The sequence below is a fragment of the Rattus norvegicus genome, chromosome 9 (assembly GCF_021556685.1).
Source record: "Rattus norvegicus strain SHRSP/BbbUtx chromosome 9, alternate assembly SHRSP_T2T, whole genome shotgun sequence".
NCBI lineage: Eukaryota > Metazoa > Chordata > Mammalia > Rodentia > Muridae > Rattus > Rattus norvegicus.
In genome coordinates, this window is record NC_141542.1 from 108251032 (window position 1) to 108270016 (window position 18985).

The window sequence follows — 18985 nt, forward strand, 5'->3', positions numbered from 1 at the left end:
TTAGGTGGTTCAAACGTAAAACAGCCAGAAAGGAACATGAACAGGATGGGTGTCACCACCCAGGCTTCTGATACCACCAAGGGGGTTGGATTTGCACTTAGCAGACTGTGGTCCTAGTTGCCACCTAGGGTGGAGTGAGCTCGCTCTCTTTCCTAGGGAGACCTGCCTACATCCTTCTTCCCAAAATAATGCAGTGAGTTGGAGAGAGAAACGAGAGAGTCGGCTGTGGTCAGTGGGTCACCTTGCCCCATAGGAGCAACTGCTCTAATGAGAGACACTGGGCACAGATGGTTCGGAGTTTCTCCATTGTCATTCTGGTGAACCCTTCAAGGTTTCCAGAGGACTACAGGATTCATACCAACCCATAGAGAGTACTATCAACTCTGTGGCAGAGTTTAGCCACAGCCAGCCTTCCAACTCTGGAGTCCAGGGACATAGGGTCCCAGTTGTCGGCCGCCAGCACCACCTTAATTGGCCATTGGAGGCCAAGAGCCTAAGCCCTTTGTGATGCAGAGCATCTCATCCAGCAGAGTGACCCCAAGGACAGGCAACTCCACACAATGCCCTGTTAGCGGGCAAAGCAAGGAAGCCCTGCCTTTTCTCTTACAAGACCCAGAACCTGCCACAGCTGAAACTCACATACCCAGTCCCTTACAGGGACCCAGGTGCCCAGCCCTGCTCACAGTCACGTCCCTCCATGGCTGACCTGACGATGGTCCAGAGACAACGCATATCTGCCACTTCATATCTATCACAGAACAAGCTCTTCAGCATGGGTCCCAGGGAGCATGCGTTTTAGATGTGTGACCCTGGAGTAGACTGGACTCATACCTAGAAAGGTAAGTTCTTTGTGTCACGTGTGGGGAGTAGGAACTCACCCATATGGATAGAGAGAAGAAAGGTGGAGCACACAGTGTGCGCGGTGCCTGCTGTGCACCAAACCCACTAAAGTGACACGTTTTGCTTTGATCATCCCTGGCTTTTGGCATAGGTTAGAGTATGGTTTGGGGGTGGGTACTTATTAAACACCAGCTCTAATTCTACAGGCATGTGGAGTAAAACTCTTCATCCAAGCCCCTCACAGGACACTGTGACATTGCTTGCTCAGGAAGGACAAGATCAAGGGGAGCACAGACTTTCACTTCTATACAATATCTGCCTTCTCTCCCACAACAGAGCAGTATCCTAACCCTTGCCTCTCTCTCCTTCCTTAGACATCCTTAGATAATGGTTTTCCTCAACATGGGATGATCAAGCTAGGATGTATTCCAACTGGAAGCAAAGGACCAACTTTAATTTACATATCACACATGTCACCATGGAAACCTAGGGTGTTACTAGTCAGTCCAGTAACTGCTGGCTGGTGTGTAAAGAGTGTGACCAAAAAGCCACTCCATGCACACCTGTGAGCTCTCAGTGAGGAAAAAATAGCTATGCCCCCCACAAACATTTGAGTGAGAGTAAACTGTGGAGCTGAGTGGAGGGCACAGAAGGAGGTCTCACTCATACAAGAGAAAGTCTTTTAGCCTCCAGAGTGACATAGAACAGAGAATTAGAGAAGAGACTCTAATCTCCACCCAGGACACTCAGTACAGCACTTCCCGGCATTGATTTATCAACAGAAGCATGGTCAACAAACCCAGGCACTTAGAGAACAGCCCCAATCTATTGATGCTACCCACAATCCCTATGAATAGGAGAAAGTGGCTGTAAATAGGCAGAAGACCAGAGGAGAGCTCTCTTGGGTTTTCAGTGCAAAGTACAAGTTTGGGGTTTATAATCCCCAAAAGGATGAAATGGATCATTGGCCATGGGATCTAGTTGGGGACTGTGAGCAAATATGTCTGAAACCCAGTCCCGCTGTTTCTCAGGACCCGGGCCTCCGCGGCCTCATTTACCACATCTCCGACTTCTAGTCATTAGCCGGAGACTCACGTCCTCCAGCAACCTCACATGCTTCTGTTCATCGATTACGACTGTGGACAAGGAAGGAGCTAGAGTTGTTGAGCATCCTGCACGGTATACAGAGTCTCAGTCTCAGCACGGGCAGGGCTGCAATTTTGTACTCTTGACTCCTGGTGGGAACATGGCCAGCATCTTTGGGAAGGGCAGGAGGTCCTTCTAAGCCAAGGAGGACTGAAAAGTCTGGGTGAACTCGGCAGCCAGCTGTACTTACAGAGCAGCTCTGGGACATCTCTGGAGGTGGTAGTAAAAGGGACTAAGGGACAGGCATGAGGTCCTTGAAAGGATGTATATACTGCATCCCTCGGCTGTGGAGGTCTCTGTATCCTCAGACTAGTGTCCAACCTCCTGCAGAATAGGAACCCAGGAAATCCCTGAGAACTAAGTAAATCAGAGGAAATGTCCCCTTTCAGGCCACTCCAGGTCATCTAACAGATCACAACAGGTACCAGGCATTTGGAGCATGGAGAGCCTGTCAAGAATTGGTTCTGGGAGCCTGTGGAAAATCTGACTGCAGCAGTGAAGGGTGCTCCCCCTTTCCGCATCCATCCATCTCTCTGCATCTGACACCACTCATGGCCACACAAGTGCACAGAAACGGAAGTCTCTCAGCAGTGTCCTTGCAGGGGTTCGTTTTGGTAGGGTTTGGGGGAAGTGCAGAGACCCAAGCTCTGCTCTTTGCTGTGTTCCTAATCATGTATGTAGTTACTGTCCTGGGCAACCTCACGATGATTGTGGTCATCACTCTGGATGCCCGCCTACACTCCCCCATGTACTTCTTCCTCAAGAACCTGTCCTTTGTTGACCTCTGTTACTCTTCTGTTATTGTCCCCAAAGCCATGGCCAACTTACTTTCTTCCACTAAGGTCATCAGCTTTGCAGGATGTGCCACTCAGTTCTTCTTTTTCTCCCTTCTGGTTACTACTGAAAGCTTTCTATTGGCAGTCATGGCCTACGATCGCTTCATGGCCATCTGCAGTCCCCTGAGGTACCCTGTGACCATGTGCCCTATGGCATGTGCCCGTCTGGTCCTGGGTGCCTACTGTGGTGGCTGCCTGCACTCCATCATAGAGAGCAGCCTCACGTTCCGGCTGCCCTTCTGCAGCTCCAACCGTATCAACCACTTCTACTGTGATGTGCCCCCATTGCTCCAGCTGGCCTGTGCTGACACAACTCTCAATGAGCTTGTCATGTTTGGCATCTGTGGACTCATCATCGTGTCTACCACTCTCGTGGTCCTGGTCTCCTATGGCTACATCACAGTGACCATTCTCAGGATGCGCTCTGGGTCAGGCCGGCACAAGCTCTTCTCTACTTGTGGTTCACACATGACAGCTGTGTCCTTGTTTTATGGAACTGTGTTTGTCATGTATGCTCAGCCAGGCGCTCTGACATCCATGGAGCAGGGGAAAGTGGTCTCTGTCTTCTACACCCTGGTCATCCCCATGCTGAACCCCCTCATCTACAGCCTGCGAAACAAGGATGTGAAGGATGCCCTTAGGAGGCTGGGACAGAGGCACAGTCTTGTGAAGGAGGATGTGCAGTGAGGGCTGAATGGCTAATGCAACACTGTGCAACCTCTTCTATTCATCCTCCTGCAGTCGTTCCTAGATGCACATTATAGAGCAGGTACTCACTAAGCAGGTAGCACAGGGCTGCTCTGTTAAGAGGTAGAACATGTTCCAAGCTATTTTAATGTGTAGTGCAGTGAACATGATGTGTATTTTTCTATGAAAGGAAATAGATGTTGGACTAATGTTCAAAATGGAGTAAATTACTAAAATCAAGTCTCTCTCTTTAATCCCACTTTGATGAGTATCTTGGTGACTCCTTATGACCATATAACAGTACCCAGTTTCCCATTAGTTATGCTCTCTCTAGAGCTTTAGACTTCTTAACTTTGACTTCGAAGTTTGAGAGGTGGCCTAACACTTAAAAGACTGCTTGGTATTCTCACAAAAGACCAGAGTTCAGTTTTAAATTCCCATGCCAGGAGGCTCAAAATCATCTTGTAACTTCATCTCCAGTAATAGTGTATGATTGTTTCATGGCCATCTGCCATCCTCTGAAGTCTCCTGTGACCATGTGCCCCATGACCTGTGGTCCTGGGCACCTACTGTGTCTGCTGCCTCAACCTCATTATGTAGACCAGTCTCCCATTCCAGCTGCACTTCTACAACACAACCATACTGTGCACCTCTGGAATTTAAACATTTAGTAATATTGATATGAATGTATAATTTCTGAGTAAAGAAGATATACCATGTCCATAGGGGATAAAGGTCAGCATCCAATGTAAATTATAAGCTGCATCATATTTGTGCAGATGTAACTCTAATTCCCTACCCATTTTTTAACTCCATAGAAGCCTACATACTCATCCATACTAACAGATAAACACAACACACATAAATAAAATTTTTTAGACTTCACATAAAATAATCTAAACATATTGCAAGAATTCCACCATTTTTTGTGGCTCTGGTGCAACACATCTAGCATAGATTCTCTCACACAAAGAGTCATATTCTGAATTTAATATGGTAGTGAACAATACATGTATGTATATATGCATATGTTAAAATCAATTTGTAAACCCATAATCTTGGTATTCACTTCCCTGTGGCTAGCGAAAAGGTGTACAATCCTACTGTGTCCTCCATTCAACCCCAGGCATTCTACCTCAAGTTCTAAGCTTGACCAGATTTGGCCATAGTTACCACTCTATTCCAAGAGTAGCCTATAAGACAAGGAGTTTGCCTTTGTTCTTAAAGTCTCCTGGTCAGCATCATCTTTAGAAGATTAACCCTTGAGCTTGTGTACAGCAAAGGTTGAATAGTTCTCAGGGCTTTATGTGACCTAAGGTTGAGGCCATCATGCACTCTGCACTTGGGGATATGGGTATGGTTTGTAGTCACTATCTGCCAAGCTAGTGCAGCAATGGCCTTTTCTTTCTCCTGTGTTCATGCATTTCTGTTAGAAATTGCTTTAGGTCAAATTGCTTGATAAAAGGGATGCAAAAATTAGTCTTTTCTAGAAGCTACTAATTTTAATTATAAGCTCCTAATTTAAATTTACGTGGAGACACCATGTGCTTAAGTTTTATGTTCCCCATTGCCTAACAAGTGGGAACTTCTCTTCATGAGTCTAGTGGACACTTGGATGTTTTGCTTGTAGCTTCGATGTTCGGATGTTTTCCTGTGGCCACCTCCTTCATACGTATTGACCTGGGGCCTTTGTTGATTTGTTGGTTTTCCAATTTCATCTCCACTTTGGGGCTATGCTTCATCATGTTTCTTTTGCTCAAGATAAGTTCTCATACTGAACGTTTTGATTTTAGCCACCTGTCTTTTTCTGGTTAATGCACTGTGTCCTATTCAGAGACCCTTGGCTTGCTCTAATCACATTCAGTCTCCACCCTTTCTTACTGAGTTGTTACCCACTATGTCAATGAGTCTCTGAGCTCCTTTTATCATTTATTTATCCATTCAAAGTTATTTTTGATGTTTGGATTGCTGTAGAATCCACTTTTTTTTACCACCATGATTGTTGACTTCCTAAAAAAATACTGTGGCTTTCACCAGAGTCTACAGTTCTGGGCTCTCTATACTCAAGTTCATTCTGATATCTATTCTGATATCTTTGCTAACCCATTATCCATGTGTGTGTACATCCTGACTCCACATTCTATACATCATACATATTGCCTGTGCTGAAGCCTTCTTACAATATAGTGCTAATATATAAAAATGCAATAAAATGTAGTAAGTAAATACTAAATCCCAGAAAGGGCGAGTTCGTTTTCAAAAAAGTATCACTGATAACTAAGCAATATTTAGGAATAGGTATTAAAATGTGTTATTTTCTAAATGTCTTAGGAAGGATGCAACATTCAGTAATATTGATGTGGATGGATAATATTTAAGTAATGAGGATTTGCCCTGTCCATTGGGGGTAAAGGTCAGCATTCAACTAACTTATAAACTCCCACAATTATATGGGAAGAAATGAACAAACAATCTACCACATGGTGAGCTGCCTCAAAAAATAATCTCAGGGACTTTGAAAATGAATGCAAAGAATAGGAACGTGTCTCACAAAAATCAAAATATGTTTAGAAATCATAGCAAATGCCAGAATGCCAGTATATTGGTGTGTTAATAGAAATATTAGGAAGTTGTTTCAAATGACTAGGAGCAAAAATTTCTTCGAAATGCTACTGGAAATTGTCAGCAAGGAGGAGTTGAATATTTTAGGAGCTAGCGTTGTTTAAATGCACACATTAAAATGAGGCAGGATGTCAGGGAGTTCCTCATGTGTTTAATTTACTCCATCATTTGGAGAGGAGTATTTCTAGATAAGGATATTGAAAAGGAAGATTTAGCATGACGTATTTGCTCATGGAAATAGACAGTCCAAAAAAAAAAAAAACTGAAGAAAGAGAAAAAGAAAAGCCCAGCCTTGTGTCCTTATGGAAGCTGTAGCAGACAGGCTGGACTTACAATAACCTGATGAGGAAACAAAACTGGAAGTGGAATCCTGCAGCTGGGCCTGGCCAGCATTATTAAAGATGCTTGCAGAATGCCTCTTCTGTGTCTCCTCCCACCCCCAGGTGCACTTCTCTTCATTTCTGTTCAACGCCGAATTATCATTGAAAGAGAACAACAGGAAAACAACTTGTTATCCTCATTAGAAGATTCTTCAAGTGACAGAAAGTCAATCTGTGTGGTATCAGAAGCAGTAGTTGCTTGGGACGATCAAGGTCTGAAATTTGACATGGAAGACAGAGATACAGTGTTATGACACACGTGAGGGAGAACGCTGATGGCGCAGTGCTCAAGTTGGCAGGTGAAAGCAGACTGCTTTTCTTCTACTCAGTAAGCTTCCTCAGAAAGGAAGGTTATCATTCCACTGAACTAGAAGTTCGACATTTCAAATCAAGTTGTTGGTAATGTTATAAAGCTCTTGAAATCTCTAGAAACAATTCCTTGTGCTTTTCTAGTGCATTGTAGCTGCCAATGATCTACCATATTCTTTGTCTTAGGAATTCCTTACCTCATCTATGCCCAGTCTACATATATTTCTGCCTCCTCTGAATTTTTCTGCATCATGACCTCTTCCTAACAGGTGACCAGTCAATGGATTATGGCCAACCAACCCTTACTGCCTCATTCCAAGTAATGTCACTACAAATTTTAAATTATGATTGATAGGTAAGCATTTCCTCTTAAATTGAATGTTTCTGACTTATTTTCTTTTCTGTCACTTTTATGTATGGTGTGTGTGTGTATGCATGCACACACACATGTATGCTTGTATATGTACATGTGCACGTACACTGTCACTCTCCACATTATTTCAATGAAACATGGTCTTTCACTTTAACTGAAGTAGATACATTTGTCTACAATAGCTGACCAGTAATTTAGCTTCCCCTGTCTCTGTCCCTCAGTATTGGGCTCACAGATATACATAGCCACACCCAACTTTTAAGTAGATGCTGAGGCACAGATCTAAACTCAAGTTCTTAAGGGCTTATGTGGCACATGATTTTACCCACTGAACATCTCCCTAACCCAAATGTACATATTTAAGATATTATTATATTCAAATTAAAGGTTCAATGTTATCTATTGCACTAAGTATATTTGTATGAAATAAATCTATAGAAATAAGCTTTTAACATAAAATTTTACTTAGGTATTTATATCACTCCTTTTCCAAATATGTTGCCAATATAACCTCATTTCAACCTTTTCTTTCTATTATCTGTATTCCATAACACATCCCTGTTTTTTAAAAGCACTGATTGTAGATTATATCTTGGTCATGTAAACTTTTGGTTCAATAGATACACTTTATTCCTTGTGGTATTGATCTGATGGGAATACTAATGGTCAAAGATGGAAGTTTGTATCACAAAGAAGGATCATAAATTCAATAGATTGACAGACACAATTTGATTGGTGTGTTCGGTACATCACTGTAAGATGCTGACCTCCCGATTGATACTTACAAATAAATAGGGAACAATTATCTTGTTGTCCTCCTGTGATGTACCACTGAAACTGTAGGTAAATCTTCATCACATGCAAGCATGAAGGAACATGTTTTCAAAATGAGAGGAACAGCCATTTTCATACATGTTCTGTAGCTGTGAAGACATGAAAATATATCCATCTAAATATTTTGTAAAAACCTAGTGCATGAGGGAAAATAAATGGTGTTCGTCAATGACTCATCCAATCACAAAAGAGAATCTGACACCATAGAACTCTTGAAGGAGAGAGCCAGGCCTCCTACAACGAGACTGTGCAATGATACCTTCAGTGATGCTTATTACAACCAGATCTGAATTAAGCATTCAGAGCTTTATGGTTACTAACAAGAGACACACAGGACAGAGGAACTTACACAGCACCATGACATAATACCATTAAACCCAGATTATAAGAGATTCTACAGAATGAAAGCTATAGCTAATTAAAGACTAATTAACCTGAGAAATACACCCATCAAATTGAGTGATCTCAGTGACTCTGTACTGAGAGGGTTTCTGATTCTAGAGAAATGTTAAGCCTGTTTGGATTCCACATGCAACTATTAGATATTTGATCACTGACAGATACATGGTGATATGAGGGAGGTATATTACTGGAGGCGTAATAGCACCATAGAGACCAGTACTTTAGAGATTCCAGTTTAAATACACATGTATTTGTATTTCCAGTTTGTAACAAGTATTGGCCAGTTCTATACTATAAAACTACCTCAAAGAAACAACTTATATAAGTAAATAGTTCTTTTGGCTTATGGCAACATACAATGAGCTAGGCTCTGTTGATGTTGGACCATATTGACTAGAACATCATGATGGCAGGAAAAAGTGGAGGAACACACTTTTTTGTCATGATGACCAGGAATGATGGTGGTAAAGAGAATGGAGACCAAGTACACCTTTCAGAGAAAATCCCCAGTGACCCATTTCCTCTAGGCAAGATCCCACTTCATAATTATAATATTATTGTGAACCATGTAAAGATTATTTTTGTATTATTCACATGCTAATTTCTATGATGAAATATCTGGTTGCAATCCTTATTCTGAGAATCTCCTCTCTCTATGTTCTATAAGCATTTCTCCCTAATTATCCCCTGTTTGGGCAATAAAGCAAGCTAATTAGCCAATGACTGAGTAGGGGAGAGAGGGTTGGACTTCCTCTAGCCGTGGGAAAGGGCAGCAGAGAGAGGAAGTAGGGGTGATCCATGAGGAGAAAGTCTAGGAAATATCATGAAATAAACATCTGGAGTGGAGAAAGCCATTTTTTTGAGTATTTTGGGATTTGGCTATAGGTAGCCAGATTAGCTTGGAGTATTTAAATAGAGTGACACTGCTAAGTTGTTGTGCCCTTAATGCTAGATAAATAAATCTGATATTCCAGTCTCAACTATTTAAAGTTAGCTTAATTAAGAGGAAAACAATATTAAGCTTACAAGAATGACTTTAACATTTGGCACCCAACATGGGACAAGAACCTATATGATATTTAAAGGTAGAGATAAACAAGTACTCCTTGGGTAAGTTCATTCCTCAGGTAGGGGCTTTTTCAGGCAGGAACTCTCTGTCTCTTGAACTGAACCCCATGGTGCAGCAGCAGCTGGAGAAAAACAAAACAAAACAAATCAAAACCAAACAAACCTAGAGAAGGAAAGAAGAGGGAGTTTTTCTGAGAAGCCCATGCTGAATAAAAAACCTGGCTCTTCAACACAGGCAGGCTTCCCAATGCTGGATGCAGTCTCCTAGCTAGGCAGGAAGATAAAATCCCATTGAAAAGGGGTTCATGTTGGCCTGATTTGTGCTGGTTGGAGCAGCAAACACCTCTGTGGTCTGAGCAACTTCCATCCAGGGAAGGGTGATCCATTGAGGCAGATCCCAGTTAAAGCATGGGAGACAAATCCCTTTCCCTGCAAACAAAAGTTCAGGAGCAGGTCTACAAGGCCGGAAGCAGAAGCTGGACAGATCAAAAGAAGACAAGAAGAAAAAAATAAAAAATTAAAAACAACAAACATCTTACCAGGTTAAAAAAATGTTTAAAGATATGTTTCAATGATTAAAAAAAGAAAAAGACTGGATGTGAAATTTCTTAGACAGATATAAAAAATTTAAAAATGATAAATTTAAAGAAAATTGAGACACAAAGATGAGAAGCACACTAACACATAACTTCTCAGGTCTCTGATGGGTTTGAAGAATAGATGATTATAGTGTCCAATTTAAAGTTAAATTGTTTAGGATTTAAGAAAAGGTTTTAAAGTCTATGCAAGTTATGATAAAAAATGATTTGGATGCAGAACTTTGAACTAACCAAAATAGAATAGATAATAGAATATGTTATCCAAAATGACCAAATAGAGAGACCTATTATTAGAATAGAAGGGAGTAATGTAGGCACAATACAACTGGGCATTGTGTAAAGATTATTCTTGTATTAACAAATGATGTTTTTTGTGTCCCCATATCTTTTTGCAATCCTTACTCTAAAAATCTCCTGTCTAGATGTTGTGTAAACATTGTTCCCTAATTGTTCCTCAATTGGTCAATAAAGCAAGTTGATCAGACAATGACTGAACAGGAGAGCAAATAGGGCTGGACTTTCTCCTAGACAGAGGAGGGTGCAGGTGGGAGACCAAGTAGGGATGAACCCAGGAGACACCACGAAAAAACATCAGGAGCACAGAAAGTCATTAAATGTGAGTATTTCAGGGATTTGGTCTAGGAGGTATTTAGATTAGCATAGAGTATTAAAATGAGTAATACTGCTCAGTTGTTGTGCTATTAAAGGTAAATAAGTAAATCTAATAATTGAGCCACAATTATTTGGGAGCCAGCTGGGCTAAAAGGTAAAGTATAACAAACTCAATTGAAATTGGCCAGCAAATGGATGGAACTAGAAAATATCATCCTGAGTAATGTAATCCAGACCCAGAAAGATAAACGTTGTATGTACTCACTTATAAGTGGATATTAACCAGAAAGTACAGGATAACATGCTGCAATCCATAGACCCAGAGAAGCTAAGTAACAAGGAGGACCAAACTGGACACACTTGAATCTCACTGAGACAGGGAAACAGAGTGAACAGTAGGGGTTTGGGGAGATGGAGGGAGGGGGGGAGGGAACCAGGTCAGGGAGTGGGTGGGCAGAAATAAGGTGGAATCAATTTGAGAGAAGACACAGGGAGAGACAACTGGATTGGGAATGGGGCACATCTGGGATGAGTAAGAAATTTCGGACAGTGGAAACTCCCAGGAATCTATGGTGGTGGCCCAAGCTAAGACTCCTAGCAATGGGAGATATTGAGCCTGTGTTAGCCATCTTCTGTAATCAGAAAAGACTTCCAATGGAAGGACTGGAACACCAACCCAGCCATAAAACCTTAGAACAACAATTTCTCTTGTCAACAAGATATGCAGGGTTAAAGATGGCACAGAAATGGAGGGAAAAGACAAGCAATGACTGGCCCAGCTTGAGACCCATGCCTTGAGAGAGAGAGTCCAGCCCAAAACTAGGAATGGAATATCCTCTATTTCCAGACAAGAACACAGAATAACTGTCATCTAAGACACTTCACCCAGCCACTGATTGAAACAGAGGCCCACAACCAAACCTGAGACAGAGCTTGATGGTTTACCTGAGAGAGAGAGACAAAGAATGGAAGGAAGCAGTGAGGCCAAGGATACCACAAGGAAACATAATGAGTGAACTAACCTGGGCACATAGTGACCCATAGAGACTGACCGTCCAACCAGAGAATCTCATGGGCCGGATGTAGGCCTTCACATGTATCCAACCGTTATTCAGCTTGGTCTTCCTGTAGGAGTCATACATGCAGGAGCAGGAGCTGTGTCTGACTGGATTGTTTGGATCCCTTTCTCTTAACTGGCCTGTGTTGTCTAACCAATATAGGATAAGACCTGCTTAGTCTATTACGCCTTGATATGCCAAGACAGGTTGATATCTATGGGAGGCCTGACATTTTTTGAGCCTGTTCTGAGGAGAAAGGAAGGATGGGAGGATGGCAGAAAAGAAAAGTGAGAGTGAGAGACATGGAGGAGAGGAGGGAGGGGAAGGTTTGATCGATTTGCAAAATAAATTTATTAATTAAAAAAGAATTTAACACTGAAAAAAAAGTGTGCATCCCTCAGAGACACTCCATTTCCAAGAGAAATCAGAGGGCATATGGAGACACTCCTAGAGGAGACAGTTCTACAGGAGTCAGTGTGGAGTGATAGGACCAGAGACCTGCTGTGAACTAGAAAAGGTATTTGCAATATACGTAAGATGTGACGGTTTGTTATATGTAATATAACAAACAAACAAAAAAGACAAAGCAAACAAGAAAGGGCTCAGCAATTGAGTGGGGGATTGAAACATAAGTAAGAGAAAAGGTAGACAGGAAGAACAAGTCCTGAGTACTGTCCTTCCAGGAGGAAACCAAACCCAGCCTGGAGTGCAGTTGAAGAAAGGATCTAAAGTAACTGGGAGCATCTGTGCCCCCCAGTCACAAGGGGAGAATGGTGGGGTATTGAACTCAGTAGTATGGGATATTAGGCTTGGGATACAGTCTGTAGGTAAGGAAACACTCCAGTTGGGAGTCAGATGTGCTGCCTGCCAGAGTATTAGTGCCCCACAACAGTATAGCCATTGCCTGGGGAGTGTGGTATAAAGTGGCCAATCAGAGATGGATGACAGATGAATGAAGGAGTGGCCAGCCAAGGTAGCAATATCATGGTCACTAAAGGAAGTATTATGCATATTGGACAGTGAGGCTACAGAGAGTGTCCTGTCCTGGTTACGATGGCCAGCAAGTCCTCGGGTCTTCAGGAGACATGGGCTCCTGAAGTTTTCAGTTCAAAATCACAGGAAGGAGCAAAGCTGTTGTCTCAGCTCCAAGACAGGCAGGCAGCAGATGTTCCCTTGTATCCGGAAAATGGTCAGGCCTTTGGTGCTATTCAGGATGGCAATGGATTAAATAAGCCCCCACATGAAAGGAGACATTTACTTTCCTTAGTCCATGAACAGCAACAAGAAATGTATCCACAGCATCATCAAAGGAACACCCAGAATACTTGGCCAATTCTGCACGTACTCAATGTGCTAGTCATGGTGACACATGAAATTACCATCCACACCATGTTAGGTAAAGCATCTCAAAATGATCACACTGAGCAGTGTTGAGGTCCATAAATGTGCATGTCGATGATATCAGGACCCCCAAGGACTCTTTACAGTGCAAAGAAGGAATGGACATAGGAGCCAGCTGCTAGACCATCAATTCTTACCAGGAAGACACAATTTTCCATGTTGTATATATACATCAGGGAAACATAAACCACAATATATCCATAAAAGAACTCAAGAGTTCAGACCTGCACACAGGACTTCATGCCTGCACATAGAGGCTCACATCCATACTCAAGAACTCACACTTATGCTATTAGCTCACACCCAGGAATTCACCTGGTCGCCAGACACATCTATACCAAGAAACTCACACCCTCACTAGGTATATACGCCACTATCCAGGATTTTCATCCTGCACCCTGTACCTAACCCAGAACTACATTCATGAATCACACTCAAACCTCCACCCAGGAGCTCGCACCTACAAGAAGGCTACAGTTTGCACTTCAGATGTAACCTTGTTGGTCAACTGTCTGGAAGGTGCTCTAACAACACACTGTAGCCACGGTGGGAAAGAACATGCAGACTGTCTCTCAGAATTCAGACGTGAAGGTTAAACCCTTATGTTCCCTTGTATCCGGAAAACATGGCTGTTGCCTCAATCTTCAGAGAAAAACTGAAGTCTTAAAGGGGAAGCAGAGTGCCTGGGTGTGAGCAACCGTGCATAGGTGTGATCGGTGACATGGCGACATAGTGAGACCCTGAGACACTCAGATGCATGTGTGGGAGCAACACTGTGAGTTTTCCCTGTTTTGTCTCTTCTGATTGGGTCACTACTTGCTGGCTTGATTTCCTTCACACAGAAATTGTGTTAGGTGGTTCAAACGTGAAACAGCCAGGAAGGAACATGAACAGGATGGGTGTCACCACCCAGGCTTCTCATACCATCAAGGAGGTTGGATTTGCACTTAGCTGACTGTGGTCCTAGTTGCCACCTAGGGTGGAATGAGCCCAGGGGCCTAGCTTGGCGAGGCCTCCTGACATTCTTAATACAGTGAGTTGGAGAGAGAAACAAGAGAGTCGGCTGTGGCCAGTGGCTCACATTGCCCCATAGGAGTGACTGCTCTAATGAGAGACACTGGGCACAGATGGTTCGGAGTTTCTCCATTGTCATTCTGGTGAACCCTTCAAGGTTTCCAGAGGACTGCAGGATTCATACCAACCCATAGAGAGTACTATCAATGTAGCAGAGTTTGACCACAGCCTGCCTTCCAACTGTGGAGCCCAGGGACATAGGGTCCCAGTTGCCGGCTGCCAGCACCACCTTAATTGGCCATTGGAGGCCAAGAGCCCCAGCACTATATGACGGAGAGCATTTCATCCAGGAGAGTGACCCCAAGGGCAGGCAACTCCACACAATGCCCTGCTAGCGGGCAAAGCAAGGAAGCCCTGCCTTTTCTGACAAGACAGAGAACCTGGCACGACTGAAACTCACATACCCAGTCCCTTATGGGGTGCCCAGCCCTGCTCATAGTCACCTCCCTCCATGGCTGACCTGATGACAGTCCAAAGACAATGGCTATCTGCCACTTCATATCTATCACAGAACAAGCTCTTCAGCATGGGGCCTTGGGAGCATGCGTATTAGATGTGTAACCTTGAGTAGACTGGACTCTTACCTAGAAAGGTAAGTTCATTGTGTCACGTGTGGGGAGTAGGAGCCCACCCATATGGATGGAGAGAAAGGTGGTGCACACAGTGTACACGGTGCTGGCCATGCTCCATACCCGCCAAACTGACATGTTTTGTTTTGATCATCTCTGACTTTTGGCATAGGTTAGAGTATGGTTTGGGGTGGGTACTTATTCAACACCAGTTCTAATTCTGCAGGCACGTGAACTAAAACTCTTCATCCAAGCCCCTCACAGGACACTGTGATAGTGTTTGCTCAGGAGCGCCAAGGCCAAGGAGAGCACAGACTTTCCCTTCATATACAATATCTGCCATCTCTCCCACAGCAGAGCATTGTCCTCACCCCATGCTTCTCTCTCCTTCCTTAGACATCCTTAGATAATGGTTTTCCTCAGCACCCTGGGAAGATCAAGCTTGTCCTTGCTACAACTAAAAACAAAGGACTAACTTTCATTTACCCATCACACATATCACCATGGAAACCTATGTGGTCAATACAGGAACGGCTGGCTTTTGTGTCAACAGTGTGAGCACAAAGTCACTCCATGCACACCTGTGAGCTCACAGTGAGAAAAATTGGCTATGCTCTCGTACCAGCACGGGACTGCATGGTGAGGGTGAACTGTGGAAGTGAGTAGAGGGCACAGAAGATGAACTAACTTAGATCAGAGAAGTCTTCTAACCCTCCATGGTAACGGAGAACAGATACATTCTTTATCCCCACCAGAACACTCAGTACTACACAGTCCTGAATTGATTTATCAGCCAGAAGCCTGGTCACCAAACCCAGCATTTAGAGGACAGCCCTAATCTGATGATGCTATCTAGGATCACTATGAAGAGAAAGTGACTCTAAATGGCCAGAAGGCCAGAAGCCAGATTTCTCTAGTTTTCAAAGGCAAAACACAAGACTTTATAAACTCACAAAAAAGGAGGTGGAACAGGAAGTAGAATTGGCCATGTAATCTAATGGGAGACTCTGAGCATGTCCCCAATACGTCTGAAATCCATTCCTGCTCTTTCTCAGGACGTGGGCCTCAGCTGGCTCCTCATCAAATCTCCAACATCTAGTCATTAGCTGGATATGCATCCTCAAGGAAGCAGACCTGTACATTGATAATTACTGTGGACAAGACTTGGAGCTAGAGTTGCTGAGGACCTCTATTCATACAGAGAGAATGCAGAGGCTCTGTCTCAGTGCAGAGAGGCCTCTTCTGTACTCTTGACTAAGAGGGATTCCTCCTGGAGGAGATATGATCAGCCTGTTTGTGAAGGATACAAGGATCTTCTAAACATTTTGAATCAAGGAGGGCTGATTGGTCTGGGTGAACTCAGCAGACAGTTATACTTATGAAGCTGCTCTGGGACATCTCTGTGAGGTGGTAGTAAAAGTGACTAAGGGACAGGCATGTGGTCCTTGAAAAGATGTGTATACTCCATCCCTCGGCTGTGGAGGTCTCTCTGTATCTTCAGACCACTGTCCAGTCTCCTGCAGAAGAGGGACCTAGGAAATCCCTGAAAACAAGTAAATCAGAGGAAATGTCCCCTTTTAGGCCACTCCAGATCATCTGACAGATCGCAGCAGCTACCAGGCTTTTGGAGCATGGACACCATGTCAAGAATTGATTCTGAGAGCCTGTGGAACATCTGACTGCAGCAGTGAAGTCTGCTCCCCCTTTCCGCATCCATCCATCTCTCTGCATCTGACACCACTCATGGCCACACAAGTGCACAGAAACGGAAGTCTCTCAGCAGTGTCCTTGCAGGGGTTCGTTCTGGTAGGGTTTGGGGGAAGTGCAGAGACCCAAGCTCTGCTCTTTGCTGTGTTCCTGGCCCTGTATGTAGTTACTGTCCTGGGCAACCTCACCATGATTGTGGTCATCACTCTGGATGCCCGCCTGCACTCCCCCATGTACTTCTTCCTCAAGAACCTGTCTTTTGTTGACCTCTGTTACTCTTCTGTCATTGCCCCCAAAGCCATGACCATCTTCCTGTCCTCCTCTAAGGTCATCAGCTTTGCAGGATGTGCCACTCAGTTCTTCTTTTTCTCCCTTCTGGTTACCACTGAGGGCTTCCTATTGGCAGTCATGGCTTATGACCGTTTCATGGCCATCTGCAGTCCCCTGAAGTATCCTGTGACCATGTGCCCCATGGCATGCACCCGCCTGGTCCTGGGTGCTTACTGTGGTGGCTGCCTGAATTCCATCGTAGAGACCAGTCTTACATTTCAGCTGCCCTTCTGCAGCTCCAACCGTATCAACCACTTCTACTGTGATGTGCCCCCATTGCTCCAGCTGGCCTGTGCTGACACAACTCTCAATGAGCTTGTCATGTTTGGCATCTGTGGACTCATCATCGTGTCTACCACTCTCGTGGTCCTGGTCTCCTATGGCTACATCACAGTGACCATTCTCAGGATGCGCTCTGGGTCAGGCCGGCACAAGCTCTTCTCTACTTGTGGTTCACACATGACAGCTGTGTCCTTGTTTTATGGAACTGTGTTTGTCATGTATGCTCAGCCAGGCGCTCTGACATCCATGGAGCAGGGGAAAGTGGTCTCTGTCTTCTACACCCTGGTCATCCCCATGCTGAACCCCCTCATCTACAGCCTGCGAAACAAGGATGTGAAGGATGCCCTGAGGAGGCTGGGACAGAGGCACAGTCTTGTGAAGGAGGATGTGCGGTGAGGGCTGGATGGAAGCTTTCTAATGCAGCACTATGCAACCTCTTCTATTCATCCTCCTGCGGTGGTTCCTAGATGCATATTATAGAGCACTAGAGGTACTCACTAAACAGGTAGCACAGGGCTGCTCTGTTAAGAGTTGGAGCCAGTTCCAAGCCGCAACTTTTATTATTCTTTAATTTTTTACCTTCCAGACTTTATTCTCCTCCCAGTCCACCCTCTGACTGTCCCCAGTCCACATCCCACACCTCCTCCTGATCCCCGCATCTCCAAGAGGATGCCTCCACCCCATTCCCTACCTCACCAGACCTCCCCACTTCCTGGGACCCCAAGTCTCTTGAGGGTTAGGTACCTATTCCCTGACTGAGCCCAGACCAGGCAGTCTTCTGCTCTATATGTGTTGGGGGCCTCATATCAGCTAGTGTACGCTCCCTGGTTGATATCCAAGCCACTTTTTAATGTAGTGCAGTGAACATAATTTGTATTTGTTGCTACTGAGTTGTTTTTTATGAAAGGAAATAAATATTTAGACTAATATACAAAACAGAATGAATTGCTAAAATCAAGTCCCTCTCTCTAACACCACTTTGATGCATATCTTGGTGACTCCTTATGACCATACTATAGTTTCCTGCTCCTCTTTAGTTAAGCTTTCTCTAGAGCTTTAGAATTTGACTCCAGAGGCTGGAGACTTGGCCTAACAATTAAGAGTGCTTGGTGTTCTTAAGAAGACCAGAGTTCAGTTCCAAGTACCTATGCCAGGAGGCTCAAAATCATGTTGTAATTACATCTCCAGTAATGGCCTATGATCAGTTCATGGTTATCTGCTGTTCCCTACCATCCCCTGCGACCATGAATCCCATGACCTGTGCCTGTCAGGTCCTGGGTGCCTACTATGGAGGCTGCCTGCACTCCATTGTAGAGACCAGCCTTGAGTTCCAATTTCCCTTGTGCAACTCTAACCACACTGTGCACTTCTGGACTGAAAACATTCAGTAATATTGATATGTATGAATAATTTCTGAGTAAACAGGAAAGATATGCCATGTTCATGTGAGATAAAGGTCAGCTTCCAATATGATTTATTAACTCACTCAATCACACATGAGGAGATGTAACTCAAAATCCACACTCAGTTTTTACTTCATTAGATGCCTATACACTTATCCATGATAACAGATCAACACGTAAATAAAAAATTTTTAAAGTCACATACGATAGCTCTAAACATATTGCCAAGTTTTCCTCCTAGTGAGATCCATGGCTCCTGTGAAGCACATCTAGCATAGATTCTATCTCACGAAGAGCCATGATCTGAATTTAATGTAGTAGTAAATGTATACATATTATATATGTATATATGCATATATTGAAATCAATTTGTAAACCCACAATCTTGCAACTTCGCTATACTGTGGCTAGGGAAAAGACGTACAACTCCATTGTGTCCTCCATTTAACCCCA

The 18985-nt window shown here is 43.8% G+C and overlaps 2 protein-coding genes and 1 pseudogene across 2 annotated transcripts; all 3 read left to right on the forward strand.

The window, feature by feature from the left end:
• Nucleotides 1-2537: 2537 nt before the first annotated feature.
• Nucleotides 2538-3509, forward strand: Or9s23b (olfactory receptor family 9 subfamily S member 23B). Its single transcript, NM_001000520.1, is given in 1 exon segment — nucleotides 2538-3509. A coding segment is annotated over 1 exon segment (972 nt).
• Nucleotides 3510-16553: 13044 nt separating this feature from the next.
• Or9s23 (olfactory receptor family 9 subfamily S member 23) lies at nucleotides 16554-17525 on the forward strand. The gene is given in 1 exon segment (NM_001001121.1): nucleotides 16554-17525. A coding segment is annotated over 1 exon segment (972 nt).
• Olr1348-ps (olfactory receptor pseudogene 1348) lies at nucleotides 18317-18520 on the forward strand (annotated as a pseudogene).